The sequence below is a fragment of the Xiphophorus hellerii genome, chromosome 12 (assembly GCF_003331165.1).
Source record: "Xiphophorus hellerii strain 12219 chromosome 12, Xiphophorus_hellerii-4.1, whole genome shotgun sequence".
Taxonomy (NCBI): Eukaryota; Metazoa; Chordata; class Actinopteri; order Cyprinodontiformes; family Poeciliidae; genus Xiphophorus; species Xiphophorus hellerii.
The window spans coordinates 6,837,528-6,859,794 of NC_045683.1; the positions used below are offsets into that span (position 1 = coordinate 6,837,528).

The 22,267-nt window shown below is 37.4% G+C and overlaps 1 protein-coding gene across 2 annotated transcripts; it reads left to right on the forward strand.

Moving 5' to 3' along the window:
• The first annotated feature begins 674 nt into the window (after positions 1–674).
• Positions 675–10,682, forward strand: LOC116730142 (endoplasmic reticulum aminopeptidase 1-like). 2 transcript variants are annotated; one of them, XM_032579162.1, is made up of 19 exons: positions 675–1,006; positions 1,301–1,815; positions 1,941–2,079; positions 2,725–2,859; positions 2,956–3,076; positions 3,276–3,430; positions 3,517–3,630; positions 3,735–3,866; positions 4,610–4,741; positions 4,987–5,070; positions 5,445–5,602; positions 5,754–5,833; positions 5,914–6,097; positions 6,314–6,470; positions 8,126–8,310; positions 8,409–8,570; positions 8,656–8,796; positions 9,068–9,149; positions 9,303–10,682. In XM_032579162.1, the coding sequence occupies exons 2-19, from the start codon at positions 1,331–1,333 to the stop codon at positions 9,471–9,473; spliced, it is 2,817 nt and encodes a 938-aa protein (XP_032435053.1). In that variant the 5' UTR covers positions 675–1,006; positions 1,301–1,330; the 3' UTR covers positions 9,474–10,682. The 2 variants fall into 2 exon arrangements, with proteins under 2 accessions (XP_032435053.1, XP_032435051.1); XM_032579160.1 differs by having other exon boundaries at positions 676–1,001.
• Positions 10,683–22,267: the final 11,585 nt, after the last annotated feature.

A 22,267-nucleotide genomic window follows, 5' to 3' on the forward strand; every position in this document is an offset into this window, starting at 1 on the left:
CAATAAAGTATTTTCTAAACAATAGTCTAAAGTTTTATTGTAAAAGGTTTTTTTTAGCGTATTTAGGGATTTTATTTATTTATTCATGCATTCCTCATAGTGTGTTACTAATATTCTAGTAACACACTGTAAACATAATACTTCATTTAAATCCACTCGCAAGAGTTGCTTTTTGTTTTTATTTAGTTTATAATGTATTAATTATTCTGAGATGATAAAATATTATTTCAGGATATTTCTTTTGTTATTTTATTATCAACTCTATGGTCTGCAAGCTAGAACATTGTACAGCCTGCCATGTCTCCTAAAATGTCTCCTGTAGGAATAAGTAATGGACTTGTTTTCTCCTACTAGAAAAATACTGTTTGGTGCATTGTCTTATTTAAGAGACCGACTGATTTGGAGTCCTTCTAAATTATATAATGAATTAATACAAGTTTCCTCATTCCACTGAATATCAAGTGTCTTTAGTCATATTTAGGTTTGCTTATTTAAATGGTTATAAGTTACAAGATACTTTTTAGTTTTCACTTATCTGTAGATTTTTTTCTGGCAAGAGGAATTTGCGCCTCTTGACTCCTTTTAAAATTAAACAATGTCCCCCTCTGCTGGTCTGAATTAGTTTAGTCATAAATACGTTGGACTTCCTGGTCCTTTCCCAGAGTGTCCCGGTGAAAATTATGCTCGTGTTTCCGTTGGTATCTTTAGGAACTTTAATGCAATGATTCAGTAAGTTTTAGCCCACATTTATTTCCTGTGAAGGTTTTAATAGGATAAAACCAGGCGGGTTGTTGTTGTCATTCCCCGCAGTCTCTGGGCTGTGTTGGGTTGAATTACAGAGGTGGGAAAGCAATACATTTTAAAAACCGAGGATGCTTCTCAGTTTCTGACACGGAACTAACTGCTGACAGCTCTCCACCGTTTCCTGCCCTGCATATAATTCCTCCTCCAGCTTTTGTTTCACTTTCACTCTTGACAAACTGCGAGGAGAAGGCGAAACGGTAAGGTGGAATAATGTTACATTTTTAAATTTAATAATGATCAATATTGGAGCTGTAAGATCATACAAGTTCTTGCTTTATGTGAAATATATATTCTTCTAGTTGTTTGGCGTCTACAAATGAATGAAGGTTTTGGTAAAATCGAAACTGTTGTGCTCATGTCTTCCCTGCTATTGTCCGTGAATGTGCTTGTGTTGCAGTTATTTGATTAAACTGCTCAACTGTGGTAATTTACTTTGCGAAATAATTATGAATTCAAACTAAATTCTGCATGTTTGCTCTTTTTAATAATATTCTAGGTGAAAGGATTTCCTGTTGTCCTTACCACCATGTTTCCCCTCCTGCTGGTGCTCTTTGTTTCTATTCATCCCTCATCTGGAGCTCAAATCCCAAATCAAGATCAAGCCAAAGAGCTTCCTGTAGCCACCAACGGTGAACCCTTCCCTTGGGACCGCATGAGGCTTCCCGTAACCATCAGCCCCTTGCACTATGACTTGACCATACACCCAAACCTCACCTCCTTGGACTTCATCGGGGTGGTTCGCATCAGTCTGGATGTGAAAGAAGACACCAGCATCGTTATCCTCCATGCCAAGCAAATGCACATATCCAACGTGGTTCTCTTGGCACCTGAGGGCGTCCGGCCTCTACGGGTGCTGGAGTACCCTCGATTCCATCAGCTTGCTTTGCTGTCTGAATCAGTTCTGACCAAGGGCAGAAAGTATGAGGTCCAGCTGGAGTTTGCTGCAAACTTATCTGACAGCTTCCATGGTTTCTACAAAGGCAGCTACCGTACGAGCAGCGGGGAGGTCCGGTAAGGTCACAAAATATGATCTTCAACCATTACTGACACTTCCAGTTGGCTCTTGACAATCTTTGAATAAAACTCTGAAATTGAAAATAAAAAGGTTGCGTATATTTTACCCGTCTATCTCTCAGGGCCATAGCATCTACGCAGTTTGAGGCGACCTTCGCTCGTGGAGCCTTCCCCTGTTTTGATGAGCCTGCCTTCAAAGCCAACTTCACCATACGGATCATCCGTGAGCCACGCCACATTGCCATTTCCAACATGCCCAAGGTGAGTATGAACATATCAGAGAAGGAGGGACAAGAAAATTATTGTTTAAAAAATAAAACATCTTTAAGAAGTCTAATTTTCTGTTTTCCATAAGCAACATGGGCAAGAAACAAAATGAAAGACAAGACCAAAATAATATATTTATTTATTAATTTTGACTACATGCACAATGCAACATGTAGTGGTAAACTATCACTGCACTTCACACTGAACACACCTTCCCCACTGTGACATGTGACAAAATCATACTGTAGGCATGCTTCAGCAGGAACAGTGACATTTTTCAGTTACCTGGAAAATTGATGGAGTTAAGTAACCGTCTACCCTGAGTTTTGACATTAAGGATGGAGGTCCAGCTATGAGCAGGATGACAAATCATAACATACAGCCAGAGATACACTGCCTGGCCAAAAAAAAAGTCGCCACCAAAAAATGGTCACACAGGCAGTGTATAATTGAGTTGTTTAGATGTGTATAAGTATTGACTCAAGGCAGCCAAATACAAATGCATGTCACACTTTCCTGATTTTTGCTTATTAAAAATGTATTACTAAGTTAGAAAGGTTACAAAGAAAATGCATGACATTTTGTGTCTGTAACATGACCAACTGTAAAATAAAAGCAGAGATTTTTTTCTATTCGCAGGTTAAAACAGTGGAGTTGCCAGGCGGTTTGCTTGAGGATCACTTCGACACAACCGTAAAGATGAGCACTTACCTGGTGGCTTACATCGTCTCTGACTTCCTGTCTGTGAGCAAAACAACTAAGCATGGAGTTAAGGTGAGACTTCATTCATGGTGCTGGCCAAGTTGTTTCATATTTTATTGCATTCATAAACAGTTTTTTAATAATTTATTTTACTTTGATTGCCTTTAGATCTCTGTCTATGCTGTACCAGAGAAGATCGATCAGACGGCCTTTGCTTTGGATGCTGCAGTGAAGTTGTTAGACTTCTATGATGATTACTTTGATATCCCATATCCACTTCCCAAACAGGGTTAGTGAAACCACATTGTACATTGTTATTTGGTCTCTGGTGCATGTCAGCTGACTCTAGGATGAATCCATCTTTAGAATGTATCCATGCTGCCAGGAAGCATTATAAATGTTAAAACTAATTTAGATAGAATTAAGCATCAATTTGTCAGCAGGGGAACGTTCCACATTTGATTCCTGCTTTATGTGGTTCCCTGCAGACCTGGCTGCTATCCCAGACTTCCAGTCTGGCGCAATGGAGAACTGGGGTCTGACCACCTACAGAGAGACTGGCCTTCTCTTTGATCCTGACAGGTCCTCTGCCTCCGACAAACTGGGCATCACCAAGGTCATTGCCCATGAGCTCGCTCATCAGGTATGTGTTAACTTTGAGTCTTAATTGCTCCTCAAGAGGTTACGGGTGAATTAAATCAGTTTTAACCCTTTCACCAATTTATCCAGTGGTTTGGAAACCTGGTGACAATGGAGTGGTGGAATGACTTGTGGCTAAATGAGGGTTTTGCTAAGTTCATGGAGTTCATTTCCCTCGACATTACCTACCCAGAGCTTCATGTGGTGAGATCCCAACTTAGAAAACTTATTGTATCTTTTACCTTCTTCTGTTTCTGTTTCTTCAAGTTTAATTCAAACTAAATTTCTCCATGCTGTCTTTATCTTAGGATGACTTCTTCTTGGGCAAGTGTTTTGAGGCAATGGAGGTAGACTCTCTGAGCTCGTCTCATCCAGTTTCCACACCAGTGGAAAACCCCACACAGATCCAGGAGATGTTTGATGATGTGTCTTATGACAAGGTCAGTGGTGTATTCTGAAAGATTTAAGCATTAGATATTGTGGGTTGTGATTATACAAGGTGCTAGAACGTTATTAATGAAGATCTGGACAGATCAGCTAATTTTTTTTTTTTATTGTTTTAAGTCTGCTGACTTAACTGACTAAAATTTTACCTGATAAGTGAATACTTTAATGAGGTAAGAGGACTCTTTTAAATGGAAACTGTATTTTCAACGATGTGTCAAGACATGTCTGAGGAAAATAAAGGCTGCAAGAAAAAAAACAACCTTTCACAATAAGCAGGTTGAAAGTAATATTGCAGAGTTACTTTGTTTTATCTTTTTGAGATTTCCACCCTTGTCTGTTATGTTTGTCTTGGAAAAGGCTGATGGTATTATGGAAATCTCAGATTTCAGGAAAGGATCCACATTTACTAGAATCTACTCACTGTTTTTGTAATGCTAGCTAACCATGTTAAACCCAAATATAAGACGCTACAGCCAGTTTAAATTTCAGCTCTGTAAAAATTTGTCTTTGTTTTAAAAGGTATCAATGATATTATGTTGTCTTCTAAATACTAAAAAGCAATCCAAATATGTGCTGGATGGTCAAATCATTGCAAAAACCAGAGATCAGAAATATGCCCTATAACTTCAGTTGATATATCTCTAATTTAAGGACACGTAAAATAACTTAACTTGACATTATCCACATTGAATAGCTTATTTTCTTGCTAACTGTGTTTGTGCTTGTATGTTTTCAGGGGGCATGTATCCTGAACATGCTGCGGGACTTCCTGAGCCCTGAAGTTTTTGAGATTGGTATCATCCGATACCTGAAGCGCTACAGCTACCAGAACACTGTGAACAGCCACCTGTGGGAGAGCCTGACTGATGTGAGTTAAAATCAGATCCTGACTTCGTTTGTTGTCTTTAATTAATCTCTAAGTAAACTTTGTTACTTTATAAATACCACATTAAAATTTGGCGTCAACCAGTGGATGAGTTGAACACTCTAGCATTATATGTCGTTCTTCATGCAGTTTGAGAAATGTCTTTTTAATTTCTTTTTTCTTCTTACTGTTATTTTGATGTCGTCTTTTCTGATGTGTGTTTTTATTCTTTGTTAAATGTTCACCAGATCTGCAGCTCAGATGCTCTGGATGAAGGTCGACTGAAACACACAGAATTCTGCTCTAAACGCAAACTCCAGCCTGGATCCTCTGTGAGTTTTGCTGCTTGGTTCTACAGAGCAACAGAATAAATCCACCATTCCTGGTTTTCCTGCTAAAGATGTTCAGAATGCCTCAAATTGGTTAATATTTAATTGTAGATGTTTATTCTCATTCTGAAAATTTCAAAAACATTTACTCTGTTAGGTAACCGTGTTGAGAAAACACCCGGTTTTTCATAATAACATTCATATTAGATAGATATACTTGGTTCTCTCATCAAGCCTTATTTCTCATAATTCCAATTATTATAAATATTTTAAGTACTGATTTGAATGTAGATATAAGAAGTATGTTGTGAGTTATATTAAAGAATTGAAGTAATTCATCAGGCATCTAAATGTGATATGTGGTCGTCCATGTTTAGAAGTGGTACTCTGATGATGAGCTTGATGTCAAGACTATCATGGACACCTGGACACTGCAGGAGGGCTTCCCACTGGTCACAGTAGAGGTCAAAGGTCGGGAGGTCAGACTTAGTCAGGAGCGCTTCCTGAGGACAGATGATCCCTCGCTCACTGAAGGGTAATGGACATGAAACACATAAATATACATTATTAGAGTTTGCTGACATTCCTTCTTTAAATGATGGTTTAACACTATTATATTGTATTAAATCCTCAGAGTTCGGGTTCTTTATTTAATGGTTCTTGTTTTCATTTGCGTTATGTGGCAGATTCCTGTGGCAGATTCCACTAACGTACATGACCAGTGCTTCCAACACAGTTCATCGTTTCCTTCTCAAGACAAAGACTGGTGAGGTTTAAATTTATACTCATCATCCATGTGCAAAGACATCAGTTAAACTGTGGTTGTGCTCCTTGCCATGTACATAGATGTGCTCTACCTGCCAGAGGAAGTGGACTGGGTGAAGTTTAATGCCAACATGAGTGGCTATTACATGGTCCACTATGCTGGTGAAGGTTGGAACTCCATTATCAAACTGCTGCAGTACAACCACACGGCTCTCTCTGGGAACGACCGGGCCAGCCTCATCCAGAACGTCTTCCAGCTGGTCAGGTCTGTCTCACTCTGAAACAATTTAGTGTGGTGTTAGAATATTTGGGTTTAGTAATGCAAAGCAAAAATTGGTTATATTTTAATCATGCATACACTTAAGATAAATAACATTTATCTGAAACATAAACTTATTGGTGAAATAGAACAAAACAATTGTAGACTTTTATATCAGTTCAGTGGGAATGTATAAACCTCGTTCTCCTGTGCGTGTTTCAGTGTCGGGAAGGTGAGGCTGGATACGGCCCTGGATCTGTCTCTGTATCTTTCCAAAGAGACTCAGATCATGGCTGTGACCCAGGGCTTCGGAGAGCTTGTGCCTCTTTACAAACTGATGGAGAAGAGAGACATGACAGTTCTGGAAAATCAGATGAAAGTAAGATGACTTTTATAATATGCCTGGAACCAGACGTATTTTTGTGTCAGCTTGAATAAAAAACAAGTACATAAAATGTTGAGTTACAGTTAAAGGACCCCTTTGCACCAGACTAAGACCACACCACGACACTAAAAATCAGCTAGTCCTCTCAAAAACCATCTGGTCTTCTAAGGTGTACCAAGAATGCAGTGCACACCCTAAGGTTGAATGAGTTCCTCAGTGTAAAGGAGTCTGATAGCAGCAGCAGTGGTTTCTTATCCATGACGTGTGGCCCACTGCAAATGCACTGATTGATCACCAGAGAATTTAAAGGAGCGGCCACGCTGGCCTCCTGCCATGTCTCTGACACCACTGACATCACTCCAAGTAACCTAATTTTTTGTAACCTTTGGCATTCGGATGCCTTGGGTGCGGGGGTTCACCAATCTATCTACAACAAAACGACCCAGTAGCTGAAGAAACAACTCACAATTAAACAATAGGGACCTGATACATAGAGATTGGTATATGCATCACACCCTGTTAAGTAAAATTCCAAGCAAGGGAAATGTACACACACCTCCAAACTGTGCATACATTCCTGTCACTGGGAGACAGAGGTATTTTGAGTGTTTCTGGCTGCTTATAAAATGTGAAATGTATTCATCATTATGTCAAAAAGAAGCTCTGGCATCATATTCACAACGAATAGAGAGAAGAAAAAAATGCAAGGAAAATCACATAGTGTTTGTAAAATAATTAAACTATTGCTGTAGACAAGCTAGTTAAAAATAAACATATTATGAATATAGTACAAAAAAATTAGACTTCAAAAAACATGCAGATTTTGGATTCATAAGCACAGTTCTTCCTGAATGCACCTGTAAAGATGAGAACACAGAGTGCTGTGGCCATGGTAAAGTTATTGCACAGTATAGCATGCTCAGCTGTGTGAAGCATTAAAAAAGCACAATGAGAAAATGCTTTCAACTGCATCTGATAGACTGGTGAGTATACTGATGGTGTGTTCCCCTAAAGCACAGGTGTCAAACTCCAGTCCTGGAGGGCCACTACCTTGAAACTTTTAGATCAGGGATCTCAAACTCCAGTCCTCGAGGGCCGCTGGCCTGCAACTTTTAGATGTGCCCTCTGCTGCACCACACCTGAATAGAATAATTAGGTCATTAGCAAGGCTCTGGAGAACTGATCTACACAAAAAGGAGGTAATTAAGCCATTTCATTCCAGTGTTTTGCACCTGTGGTACATCTAAAAACTGCAGAACAGTGGCACTTGAGGACTTGAGTTTGACACCCCTGCCCTAAAGCAAGTCTGAAACTGATGGTCGAGGTGCAAAAACCACAAATTTATATTGGGAATTTATGCAGATTTGAGGAAAACATCCCAGAGCAGTTAAGGTACTTGTATTGATATCTTAACCAACACAGGCAACTATTGATGTGCTTGGCCATCCATCGTTTGGATGGGCTAGAAAGGAGTAGAAAAAAGCAGCAGAAAATCCTGTTGGCTGAGTAGCAAATCTGTCACACAAATATTAGGTTTTCCATATTTGCAGTGATCCTGGAGATTATAGGTCAGTCTGAATCCGATGTGAGAATAGCCTAGCAGACTGCATGGCATAATGGCATTTCACACTCCGTTTGTTGTGCCTCAGGGTTATATTGTGGATCTTTTCCGGGATCTGATTGATCGTCAAGAATGGAGTGACTCCGGTTCGGTGTCTGAGCGAGTGCTGAGGAGTTACCTGCTGCTGTTCGCTTGCGTCAGGAATCATCCTCCATGTGTAGCCAAAGCCACCAAGCTCTTTAACCAGTGGAAGGATTCAGATGGCACCATGAGGTCAGGCTTCAGCTTCAGAATAATTAAGCATTTGAAGATAAAGAATGAACACTACCAAACAATGTTTTAAATAGTAAAATCCATCCCTCTTCTCGCAGCCTCCCTGTTGACATCACTATGGCTGTGTTTGTGATTGGAGCACGAGCACCAGAGGGGTGGGACTTCCTCTTTGAGAAATACCGCACTTCTCTGCAGATGTCTGTCAAGAGCCGCATAAAGTCTGCGATGACCGTCACCTATCTGAAGGACAAGCTCAAGTGGTGAGCAGCAGTTAATATTTGTTAAAGCAAAAGAAGAATTTATTCCACTCTTCTTCAAAATCTTTTGCTTGTTTTCCATCTCAAGGATGATGGAGCAGAGTTTGATAGGAGAGGTGATGAAGACCCAGGACCTCCCAGATGTGGTCGTCTCTGTTGGAAGGAATCCTCATGGTTACAAACTGGCCTGGGACTTTCTCCGAGCCAACTGGCACACAATGATCAAGAAGTCAGAGCACTTTACTCTTCACTACTCGTGATTTAAAATAAATAAAAAATACAGAAATAAGTAGTTTCCTCGATCATGAGATTGAATTTGTGACTGAAGTTTTCTGAATTTGTTTCATTCTTGTTGTATATTGTACCTTTTGTCTAAACAGTCATGTTGGTATAAAAAAATTTAATTTTACTGCATTTTTATTAAAAATTTTTTACTCCTTGTTCATTTAAACAGAGCTTCTAAATGTTGATAACTGCATATAATTGCCTTTTTGAAACAGGTTTGACCTTGGCTCTAACTCTGTATCATACATGGTGCTTGGTGTGACCAACCAATACTCTACCAGGGAAATGCTCCAGGAGGTAAATATTTATTTCAGTTGATTTTTAAGAAACATATTTATTTACTTTTTTATGTCAAGGTTTTTTTTGTTTTTTTTTAACTAATGAGAGGAAAGTTTGTATTTTTAGAAATGTGTGCTTACTGTAAGTCTTTCACCTGTTCCTTTCCCTTAGATACGGAGCTTCTTCAACTCGCTGACAGAGGAAACTGGGTCAAAAATGAGGTGCATCCAGCAGACCTACGAGACCATTGAGGATAACATCCGCTGGACAGACGCCAACTTTCCTCTGCTAGAGGCCTGGCTGAACAAGCACCAACACACACCACCTCATGAAGACTTATAGAGCTAGGGGAGCAGTTTTTGTTTATTTGTTTGTTTTACTCCACTGTTCAAGCCGAGTCTGGTTTCTCTTTCCAGAGGTGAAACCAGATAAAAAAAAATTTATGAAGATATTTTAGGGAGCTCAATTGGTTCTTCAAACCTCCACCATCAGATCCTTACTGGAGCTCTTCCATTATCTGGATTTGTAAAGAGTAGCCCAGATTAAGGAGTAGACAAAAGGCGCTTTTCCACTGGAAAGTTGTGCACAAACCGGTTAGTGCACAACTAACTGGTTGTAATTGGAGCACGACATGTTTTCATGTCGTTACTGACATGAAATCAATTTCATGTCTGTAGACATTTTGCACTAAAACGCTGACAAAATTCTTTATTTTTGAAAATGTGATTGGTTTAATCAAATATACTAAGATAGTTTTCCTTCTTTCTCAAATCATACAATAACTTTGTTTTAAGCTTCTCTACAGCACATCTAAAAATGCACAAGTAGTATTTTAATTCCAGACCCACCAAATATAAAGTCATTTACTTTGAGGAAGAAAAATGTTTCTTAAAACATTCACCATACTTAAGAAAAAACAGTTTATAACTTAACAATTAAAGGTACTGTAAAAACTGTGCCTGAATATTTCTTCTCTGCGTTGCCTGAATTGATTTTGAGTGTGTGTTTTGTAAGTGTGAGCGTATGTCAGGTCGTTGGTGGGATTTGTTTTTAACTGCTGTAAAGTTGTGCTTTGTAAAATAAATTTGGATTGAAGATGCATTTTTCCAGAGAACTCTGACAACATGTTGTAAATAATGTGTTCTAAGAAATGCACCGTTCAACAAATCCTTTATTATTGTAAGGTATTTTACTACCAGATAGTTTTTCACTAGCAGCCCGACACAAAAGAGAAGTGAAAAGGATGAAGATTGTATATGATTATTTAGGAGAGACTAAAATGATGTTTTTTTTTAAAATTGTGTATCGGTGAACAGAATGGGGAAAATAAATGACAGTTGAGTTTGTTTTTTTGGTTTTTTTAAAAGTGGGAATAGGTGAAGATCCTCTTGGCAGTAGTTGTCAAATGTGTTGTAGACATGCTCTCATTTACGGGAAAGACTGTGAAGTTCACGTCACTTCGGCTTCATAATGTTATTTTGTTTTGTCAGGTGGCGAAAATGTTTATTGAAAGAAATTTGGAAAAAATAAAGTGTTTCATCTTCGGTTGTCCTTTGCCCTGTCCTCCTCTATTCATTTCAATTTAGTTTACATATATTCATTATGATTTAAGTCTGGACTTTGACTATGCCAATCAAACACAAATATGGTTTGATGTAAACTGTTGTATTGCCATATTGTATACTTGAACTTCCTGATGAAAGTTGAGCCTCTATCTGAGCATCAAGTCCCTTTTTGCCTCTTGTTTCTCCATGAATGTAGCATCATCCATCTTCTTATTGTCCTTCACTGCTAAAGGGAATTCTTTTGAACTTCTTTCAACAATTTCTTCAAGCCAGGTTTATGAAAAAAGAATGATTTTCTTCCAATATGTTCTTCCATGTGAACTGTGGGTTTCTCACCCCAGAGCAACCATGAGCCTTAAATCTGTGGCACGTCCTTGACAAGCCAAACTCTCAACACTTGGCCTGTCTACTTTGGTTGATAGTCATATCTTAGTAGGTTTGCAGCTGTGGCACAATCTTTACATTTTTAGATAGTAAGGTATATTGTTTTACAACCTAATCTCATCTTAAATTTCTCTGTAAAAAAAATGAGAGTTATGCATCTTTTTCCTTCCACTACTCAGGCATGTCCTCAATTAGTTTTCCACATAAAACCACAATAAAAAGTACCGTATATTGAATGTACTGTAAGTCACTGTAACTATGGAGATGGCTCAGCCTTTTCTGAACTATTTTATCTAATTGAAAGCCATGAACCATGATTAACCTGCAGTCAAAGAGCAAAGAGCTCTTTTATTATTAGTAATTACTTAAACTTTGTATGTTCTCTTCCAGACAGCTACATCGATGCAACCTTTGTATCCTTGCACTTCTCTAAGCGGCAAGCAGGAGTTTTTCCCTCACTGTGAGACAGTTTACTGGTCTGTGAGGTCAAAATTTATTCATTACAGCTTTCTTGTTTTATGCCAGTCACTTGTGCACATTTGTGCTCTTCACTGCTGTTTTGATTTGCTTTTCTTTCGGACTGCTGCTCTGATCATAATGATTTAATGTCCTCTACAGCTCAGAGAAGAACAAACAGACACGGGGGAAAAGATAATGTCATTCCTATCACTGCTGGGTGTGCTTGGCTCATGCAAAACAATGTACTTCTATGTAAAAAAAAAAAAAAGAAAGAATAAATTTTCATTTGCATTCTTAACAAAGATGCCCTCTCAAGGATGTTTTTGTCTTTTGCAACCTTTTAGCAGTGGTGTAATATAGTGCTCTGAGAAATTATTTGCTCCATGCGTTCCAGATAATCAAAGTAATTGTAATGTCAGACAAACATAACCTGATGAAATGAAACTTTTTTTTTCACATTGCTTTGTTGCTGCAGGACCTGAACGACTGCATGACTTGCCCTCTGATGGAACCATGAATTATTCTCACTTGCAGAAAATTCTGAAAACCATAAGGTCCAGCTCTGGTTGGTTCAGAGATGCATAAATATTTTGGGAATTATTGGTCAAGGTCCGCACTTAAATCTGTTGTATGACCTTAAATAGGTTATTTATATTTTAAAAATATTCCGTTGTGGTTATATGAAAACAAGTGTGCAAAAGTGAGAGGGGCAAAATTTCAGCAATGTAAAACTCTCATTGTCTGCTACTGCAAAGACTTAGTGGTAGTGCCACTTTAGGTAGGAGGATAATTACTTCAGATGAATCTGGATTTGGATTCTTACTTTGCAAATAATAAATAAAATAATTTATTTATTTTTGTTTTTATTATTAAACTTTAATTTACTCAGGTTACTGTCATTTAAAGAAAGTCTAAATTTCAGACTCTCTTTATAGCTTTGTACATCAGGCTTATTTTAACTGAGTTTAGCATCAGTGTGATTTCCATAAATAACTCAAACTTTGTCCGTTTTCAAAAGGTAGTTGTTTGCTGTGAGAGATACAGAATGAAAAAACTGTGTCTTTGCAGGTCAAATAATGACCTTTTGTGAACACAGTGGGAACATGAAATGTTGGCACTGAGGACTCAAACTGCGTGGCGGGAAGCTAACTGTTATCCTGAACTCTTTCTAAACTACTTTAGCTATCAGTTTGTCTGGAAAAGCACGGCTGCTCCTTCAAATCTCATAACAGTGCCATAAATTTTCACGAGGAACCATTTGTTACAGAGTAATAAAACACAACGTCAATCTCACACAGATCACACAAAATGTGTGCATGTTTTACATGATAACCTATATTTAGGCCTTTGGTGAGGCTTTTGGTGGTTGACCAGCTAAGGAGAGTGATTTCTGAATGCATTTTAGTGGCAGATAAACATTGTGGGCTTTGCCCTTGCTCTCATGCATGAGCACACACCGAACATACACACACACACACACACCCCCGCACGCACGCACGCACTCTAACCCCTGGTCAGCACACCCACAATAAAAACTGCACTCCGCTCCAGTGATTTTGTTCTTTCAGCTCCACACCTGGGAAAGACACATCACGTAAAGGTAAGATCCTGAACCTCACCTTTTTTGCTACTTTTTTTAGACTCGAAACGTCTTTCATAACAAGAATTTGATCGCATTTAATCTGAATTGTTGTCAAATGGACCGTATCGTAGAAGTCTGTTTGTTTAGTGAGTATTTACTGACTTTGCTGCGGTTTCTATGTGCTCAATGATCCGGCGCTGTTAGTTTTGACCTCTCCTATCCTTTATGTGATTTTTTTTCTGTTTTGTACGTCCACTTTTGTTAAATTCATTCTCAGCTTGTTAAAATTGAGTTTTTCTCAAAATGTAATAACTTGTTGAAACCAGTGATATTGGTGTCGGCCACAAACTAAGAAGTTTCTTTGTGTTTTTTTTCTCTGCCATTTTTTGAAGTTGTCAAAAAAACTAAAGTTTAGTCAAAATCTGTCATAATCACAAAGCTAACCTACAGAGCTGATAAAATCTCATTTGAAAACAAGGTATTTTTATTGACTAAAAAATACCTTTATATTATACATTTTAATGACAACTAAAATCAGGATTTATTGCTTAGCAAAGCTAGCAGTACCTCACAAAGGTCTTCATTAGCTTTTTCTCAGCTGTCACATCTCACCTCCTACAAATGAATGAGATTTTATGTCACAGGCTCACTCAAGGTGGTGCATAGTGAAGTGGAACGAAAATAATAATAATAATAATAATAATAATAATAATAATAATAATAATAATAATAATAATAATAATAATAATAATAATAATAATAATAATAATAAATAGTAATTGGTGGATAGCCTTTTTAGTTCCCTGTGATATTTTTAATATTTTGGGATGTAGTTCTACAAACTAATGATGATAATGTTTTTTTCTCCTATTGTTCTCTTAGAAAAACTCTGAGACAGAACAACCATATTTATACTGAGATTAAACCACTCACTCGATTCACTGATTGTGTGAGGGGAATGAGTACAAATAACTATATGCAATAATTAAAAAAAACAAACAAAAAAAACAATGTAGACTTTTCAACTTTACCTCAAAAGTTGGTTGAAATTATTTCAGTCTTCAAAGATTATTTATTTTGTATCAGAGTATCATCTAAGCAGAGGTTCTGCCAAATGTCAATTGTTGTACGATAGTTTTGATTCTGTTTCCTTGACACTGCCTGAACTCCTTTCAAGTTATTATGTCAGTTTTCTCAGTGCAGACATGAAACATGTGGGAATACAGTGATGATAAACTTTTATCATCACTGTATTTTTACGTAATACCAACCAGTTCCGCCACTTTAAATAACTGTTAACAGTTTGCGGTCACCACAGGGTAGGCTGTTTCTGGGAAGAAATTAGTCTCCGTACGACAGCCATATCTTTTCTTTCAGTATTGATGGGCAATAAAACCCTCTTGCATCAATGTGTCTGGGACGAAACATTTATGGGTTCGTGAGTACAAAGTGTGTTTTTATTGATCTTGGCGGAAGATGAAAATCTGCTTTGTATAGAAATCTGTGGCTGGTTGTCATTGTTATGAAATCACTTCATCATGTCATTTGCAATAAAATTTATTAAATCATGTTTGCTCTTTAGGTTCATTCTGTTGTTCGTGGCTCCATTTCCATTCTGATCCATCCTGTGAGATCCTCCCACCCACAGAATGATAAACTCCTTTCCTTATCTAGAGTAAGAATCATCTCCTTTCATCTCTACTTTGGGTTGTTTGTACAAAAAACAGGCATTATGTGCATAAATGTCAGAATAATCAAAGGCTCTTATAGATTTATTTGAACCACTCTTTTTTTTAAGAGCTGAAATGTTGTCTAGCAAAGAACTGCAATGAATATCAAAAAATATATTCCTCCTCCCCTGTGTAGGAATTTTATTTACTCCACACAGCATCAAAACTATTCCCACAGGCAGAAATAAATACATTAAATTACTAATAATTGTTTAGGTTTGCCAACTCTTATCCTCCCTGGCTAAAAATAGCAATAATAATAATAATAATAACAATAAAAATCACATCATGATCTGACACCAACATCCCAAGCAGCAGTTTCAGCCCATTGTCATTAATTCAATATTTCACACCCAATTATTTAGTTTTTTAGGATTTACTTTATCAAACTATTGTAGAAAAAGGCTCAAATGAATGACTGAGACCCCCAAAATTATATCACTGCCTTGCAAAGAATGTCATCATCAATTGATTGCAAGTATGAACTATACTAAATATCTACAAACACGTAGGAGCCTTTTTCTTTCAGTTTTATTTGATATGTCTCCTACATATTAAAATATCCAGATGTTTCTGGGCCTGAGTGGTAAATAGAAAACCAGTTGCTGTTCTCTTGGAGACACAGACACATATTGGACTTATGTCCAATATGTCCACGGTCATATTACACTGCCAGAAAGTGTTCATTTGGGACAGTGTGCAGTGTGTGTGTTTCCCTTTGACAGCACTTCACTATTCCTTGTGAAGGCATCCATATGAACCATTGTAAACAAAATCTTCAGAATTCTGTAGCTTTTTCTGCAGTGCAGGGGAGGAGGAAACCTGTTCAGCAGAAAACACACAAGTAGCGTGGGTTTGAATACAAACATGGGGGGAGAGAGGGAAGAGAGTTTGATAGCTGTTATCAAAATAATTCCCCGGTCATAATCTTCTGTTTCTTTTGCTCGTTTCTTCACCTTTCTCTTAAGGGTCTTCCTGGGCTTCCTGGGCTTTGGTCTTTCCATCCTGTTCTGCACCAGCTTCTGCAGATCATGCGCCCGTTTGAGAGAGGAGCAGATAGAGAGGGAAGCACAACTTCACAGCGAGCAGAGGAGCCAGATGCGCTCCATATACTTCATCCCCTTCCCTCGAAATCACTCACGGCGGGACAGTAATGAGAGCGACGAGCTCACTCCACCAAGATACAGTACCACCCTGCGCTATGAGCCCCCGCCATCTTATAATGAGGTGATTCTAACAATCCATTAGTTAATGACATGTTTTAACTGCAAATGCCAACTTTGTTTGATTCATTTCCAGATTTAATTTGTAATTCTTTGGCTTTCTTTATTTTTTATGTTTCAGTTGGGAATTAAACCAGATGATCTCCCACCTCCTTACACAGAACAAAACATTCCAGACTTTTTAATCACACAACCACCTACTCATACAACCGTGGATATGGGCGACACTGGCAACAGCCCAGGGCATCATCTTGTGGGGGAGCAGCTTGGGTGTCCCCTGCCTCCGCCAGCCCCGCCACTCCCGAGTAATCCCGTTTCTTCTCCCTCCCACCCTGCTCTCAACCAGAGGATCTGAATGTCAATAGATCCTCACTGCCAAACACCCGCCAACCCCGCCGGTCAATAACCCCAATGTGGGGGACGGAGGGTGCGCTGGTACAGTGGTTCGCCCAGGGTGCCAAACAGGCTAGGACCACCTCTGCATGGACAGAATAAAGCAGAAGCTTCACCCTGATGATCATGGACAATCCTGTGTTGCCTTCCTACAGTTTATAATGTTTGCATTTTTGTTTTTCTATTTTATTTTTGTGTCATTGTGAGACATTTGCTCATTCTGCTTTCAGTTTATCTTATTATTTTAAATTTATTTAATAAAGTAACAGCCCAGCGCTCTGTAGGAAAACTAAACATTATAAGTATTGATGGAGTTCATAATCTTTTCAAGACTTTATTTTAGTTTGTGCCTAACATTATGGATTAGAGTGTTTCTTCCTGCAATCAAAAGCCCGTTTTCCCAAACTGACACACTTCTTGTTGCCATTGTGACGTTTTAATGATAGATTTTGAACAAAAATATTTTTTCAGTTTGCTTGTATGTAGCAGCAACACAGTGATAAACTGAAAATTATGTCATTTGGTTTTCATGAGTGAAATGTTCATCCATCTGGTTCAATTCACAAATATGTGCACAGATAATTTAAGCTACATTTTTTGGTATTAATTTAATTTTATCCTGGTGGATGATGAAAGTGCAGCTTCAAAAGGAGACACAGTGCCTTGCAGAAAAATCTTCAACTTCTATCCAATGGATGAATGGATTAAGCGACGTGGAAATGGGTTTGAAATGGTTTTTGAAGTACTTGACAAATTAGATTTTAAAATGGGTGGTGTGTATTTCTATTCAGTCAAGCTGAGATGACTCTTTGCAGAACCATCTTTTGCTAATATTACAGCTGCTGGTCTTTCCGATTTCCAGCTGGGCATATCTGAAGACATTTTTGCCCATATGCCTTTGGATACTCTGTGAATCTCAGACGAACTAGATGGAGATGGTCCAATCTGACTGATTGTAAATATCAATTTCCAAGTTTTTCCACATATTTTCTATTGGATTTAGGTTGTGGACTTGGATTGGGCCATTCTGCCTCTATACTGTGATAAAATCCTACAAGTATAAATTTAACTACAAATTAAGAGAATTTTTGTCTCAAAAAGAAGCGGTGCATGCCGTTGCTACTTGTAAAAAAAAATTATAGGAATTGTTGTTCTTTATAATTTTACTTATGAACAACTTTATCCTGGTCTGTCATGTACAACCCCAATATAATGTTAAAGTTTGTAGTTTAAGCTTAAGAAAATGTGAAAAAGTCCTTCAGTAAAACAAGCTGTTTCTGTTTAAGTTTTTTACATATTGCTTTAAGAATTGTATAGCAAAACTTAAAATATGGCAAGAAGTTTACCATGGGATAAAAATATAAGTAATATTTATTGTAGCTGGTCTATTCAAATCCTCTGATGCACAGAGAACAGATTTTTGTCTACTATAAAAAATATTTCCATAAGATAAGAGTTGCAAATCCTTCAGTATTTCCGATGTCTTTTTTCTATGTGAATAAATCATGATGTTGATATGTAAACTCCTCACCAGCATTTAAAAATACAGTATTGTAAATACATACACCTCTTTATTTCGCTTTTGTACAATGAAATACATATTGATATGTTTTGTATGTGCAGCTTTTGTTTTACTCAGAAAAATTGCCTATCTTTTCGAAGGTGAGTAATGTTACCTGGAGCTCCACTTAAACCAGAACATATTGTGTTGAATCAAATTTGAAAGAATTCTTCATTTCTATTCCAATTACAAAAAAAAGGTCAGTATTTTTTATTTATTTTTATTTTTTTAAGCTCTAACATGAAAAATGCGTTTTGGACTGCTGCATAGTGTGTCTAGGCACTTTTAAATACACTTGTTACATTAAAGAAATCGTTACAATATGGCCAGTTCTCTTCAAAAGGAAGTTCACAGGGCTGCCGGCGCCTAAATTGTTCAGGCAAAAAGGAGTAAAAAAAAAAATTGCGTAACTGAACTTCTCTTTCCACATATCAAGATTTCTACATACACAAAATGTGGAGGTTGAGGTTGTTTGGTTCAAACTGGACACCAGATGGCAGTACATGCACATACTAGCCATTTTTTTTATTGAATCACATCATTAACAGCAAAAATAAATGTTTAAAATTCTCTCTTTTTTAAAATCATCAGCTTTCTGAAAACACATTTCAGGCAGTTCTCTATTTCATACCATTTACACCTGCCTTTCTCAACAATCCTCATTTGAAATCTGTCATTATATGACAATCTTATCTCTTGATAGGTCAGCGCAGAGCTCTGTATGATAAGGATAAATATAGCTTTTGCATTTAAATTGTTTATATGGCTGCTGTGAGTCACTCTCTGCACAGGGAACATGATCCTAGCAGGAACACATGATCGGACCAAACCCGTCCTTGTATGGACATTTGGTTCCGTAGTATTAACCGTTTATTGCTGAAATGTGTCAGAGGTTATCAGGAGAAAAATGTGATTCAGAAAGGTGATATGGAGGTTTTTGCAGCAACTTGGTTGAAAATGGCGTTAAACTTAGATCATCTGATTTGTAAATTGCATTATATATTTTGATTTTGTAATCTGCTTGAATAATAAGGTTTGAAAGTTCAAATAAACCACTCAAATGAACCATATACAATAATCTGCATAGTACATTAGTACATCGGATGAGCTAAAGAGCAGAATTTTATCTACAGTACCCTCCACATTTGTTGGGATCCCTGGGAAAGATGTATAAAAACCTAGTAGAATAACTGATGTAGCAGTAATGTAATAAAAAGTAAAAAAGTGAACAGCAGGAGAAGAAGAGGGTTTAGTTTTTGGCAGCATTATCTCTGCTTATGCCAAACAAAACACCACAGTAGATGAAGCTACTATGGAGTGAAATAAAAAACTTACAGAAAATATAAAGTTAACCGTTGAATTAACAGTAAATATTGCAAATTTGAGAGTAGCGGAAAGTGAAAGCAGAAGAGTGAGTAAAAGTAATAATTTTACTCTCTAGCAGCCTAAGCCCAGCAGCATGTCTACAGAAACAGCTCAGGATAACCTAACCCCTCACAATGAGGCATGAGAGAAGCAGAGCATTGCATTCTCTCCCACCAAATCAGGCCTTACACTTTACCTCCGTCTACTCCCCCACCAACTACCAGGCAAACATTCCTCTGTTTTGAGCTTTATTAGAAAGGAACTTTTTAAGGCTGGTTTTAAAAATTGAAAAATGTCTCCACAGGAGAGGAGCCTGAGAACTACAAGGTCCCTGGAATGGAAACAAGATCCTTACCCTGTAAAGTTTGCCTTCTTCAAGATTGTTTTTTTCTTTAGCTGTTCTTGGATATAAGAACACAAGACAACCGTTAACGTGGAGACTTCATCATAATTTTTTTGTGGGACCTTAAGTTACAGAGCATATTTTTACTTACACAATGTGTCTCCCACTTCATTCTGATACTCTTACCTATTCTCCTTTCAGTTCCATTTCTCTCTTTCTTGGTTTCTCCTTACACTCTTAATTTGTTAGTTTTATTTATAACCCCATTTTAGAGTAAATCACCCTGTATTGATTTAACCAATTAAACCTTTTAACACTATTTGGGGTGGCTTGCTGTAAGGTTGGGTAACAGACTGGTTTCATATGTATGGTAACAAAAAAGAAAAATTACAATGTAAAAGTTCAAATGTATTCATACACCTTGACATTTAAAAAAATTTGTCACATTCCAAACATGAACTTTATTTGAATAAGACTTTATGAGATAGATAGAGGAGGCATAAGTTAAAAATGTTTTACAATTCAGGTGTGCGTGTGTATTGACCCCCTCAGAGGTTCGCTACAAAATATTAGCGAACAAACAGAATCATGAAGACCAAAGAACACAGCAGAAAGTTCAGGGACAGCTGTGAAGAAAAAAATAGTTAAATAAAAAATTAAATAGAACCACAATGCCTTAAATATCTCAGAAAGAGATTTTTCAATTACATAAACTGACAGACCAGGAGAGCCTTAGTCAGAGAAAAAATAAAGAGGCTCATGGAAACTCTGGAGGATTTGCAGGGATCCACAGCTCAGGTGGGAGAATAGCTGGGCTACTCCAAATTTGGTCTAGGAGCAAAGATAACAAGATCTTTGACTTGTTGAAAGAAATCTATAAGACGTTACATGGAGTTTGCCACATACCCTCTAGGAGGCACTGCAAACACGTGGAAGAAAGACAAACTTCAGAATTTATTTGTAAAACATTCAGAACATCTTGCATGGTTTTCCCTCAACTCTATACATGACAAATACATTTTCCCAGGTTTGTGGTTTTTAAGCCACAAAATCTGAAAACAATCAAACTGTTAACATTCAAAATTATTTAATGGTGTAAAATTTACATTTTAGGAACATATGTCAAAAACAAAGTTTGAAATTAATTTCTTCTTTAAGGTGGAGAAGTCTTGCTGAGTCCCTAACATATTCTCACTCAGATGGTCTGAACTTCACATGCTGGATCCTGGAACAGATTTAGAGGCAGAAATAAGCCTGAGGCCGAGTCGACAAACAGAAGACAGGACAATATAAAAAGGAATGAATGGGATTTGACTTTTGTCTGTGTACGGTGTGTGCAGTTACGGTGAGTACAAGAGGTCAAGAGAGTTTCTGAAAATATTCAGGGAGTATTATGTTTAAGTGTGTTAATCTGTACTTTGACAACTGGTGGCGCAGCAAACTTTATTCATGGTTAGTGATATTAATACCTGGTTTTACTCCAGAAGATGACGTGCTCAGCAAGTCTTTCACTTCTCTGTGATATTTGTCTGGCTCGTATCACCAAAGAGCTGTGACTCTTTACACATGCATGCAACACTGTGTGTGGACGGCTACTGTGCCACTAATAAAAAAAATTTATAAACATTAAAATAATGAGCTGTGGGAGTGGACTGGATTCATATTATCTTGCTGCTATTAAACTTCCTTGTTGATGATAAAATATTGAGTAATAGTTGGCTCTTTACAATAGACATAGTATTTTTGCACCATATTTAAATTAATATTTCCAAGAGCAACATTATACAAGCTACAAGTAAAGGAACAAATAACACAGAAAAGCATAGCTAAGTGATACATTGCTACTCATTAGTGAGTGCTAAACTGTGTTTTTACTGCTCCCAAATAAAAAAATATTCACTTATAATATTATTTAAAAGTATGCACAACTTCATGCAACTCCATGATGTAAAATGTCAATGAAATACAGTGAAATCTGAGGTTGTAACATGACAAAACTTGAAAAGGTCCAAGGAGTTTGATTGGTTATGGAAGGATGTTTAAACATCCCAGTTTATAATGGTGGCTTTGTCCCAGGATGTGAGTCTGATTGATGTGACAGAGGTCACCATGGATGGGTGTTACTTGGCAGACAACATTTCTTCTATTTAAAATAATGACTTTTAACCTTATGACAGCTTCAGTGCACATTCTATCACAAGTAATCAGGCAGGTTGGGTGCCCACCGTCTGCCAGAGCCATCCAGTTATTTGTAGAAACTGTTTGTTTTATTTTAAATGTCCTCTAAATGCTGAAAGGTTTCTGATATGACAGCAGTCGCATCATTTCACTAGACTTATGCATAAATAAAAAGATAAATCACTCAGCATTGGCCCTGCCAGCACATATATTCTATGATCTATCTACTAATGAACAAGACAAGATTCATGCAAATTTCTGAACTAAAGCACTCACTCACTTTTGTAAATTGCCATCACAAATTATCATAAACAGTTAAGTTTTAGAAGTACATTAAACTTTTATTGCCATGC

Bases quoted from the DNA above. Each gene is read 5' to 3' on its own strand.
- LOC116730142 (XM_032579162.1), top strand. From the start codon at position 1,331: ATGTTTCCCCTCCTGCTGGTGCTCTTTGTTTCTATTCATCCCTCATCT. The intron at 8,571-8,655 runs GTGAGCAGCAGT...TTCCATCTCAAG, and splicing joins CTGAAGGACAAGCTCAAGTG to GATGATGGAGCAGAGTTTGA. The intron at 8,797-9,067 runs GTCAGAGCACTT...TTTTTGAAACAG, and splicing joins TGGCACACAATGATCAAGAA to GTTTGACCTTGGCTCTAACT.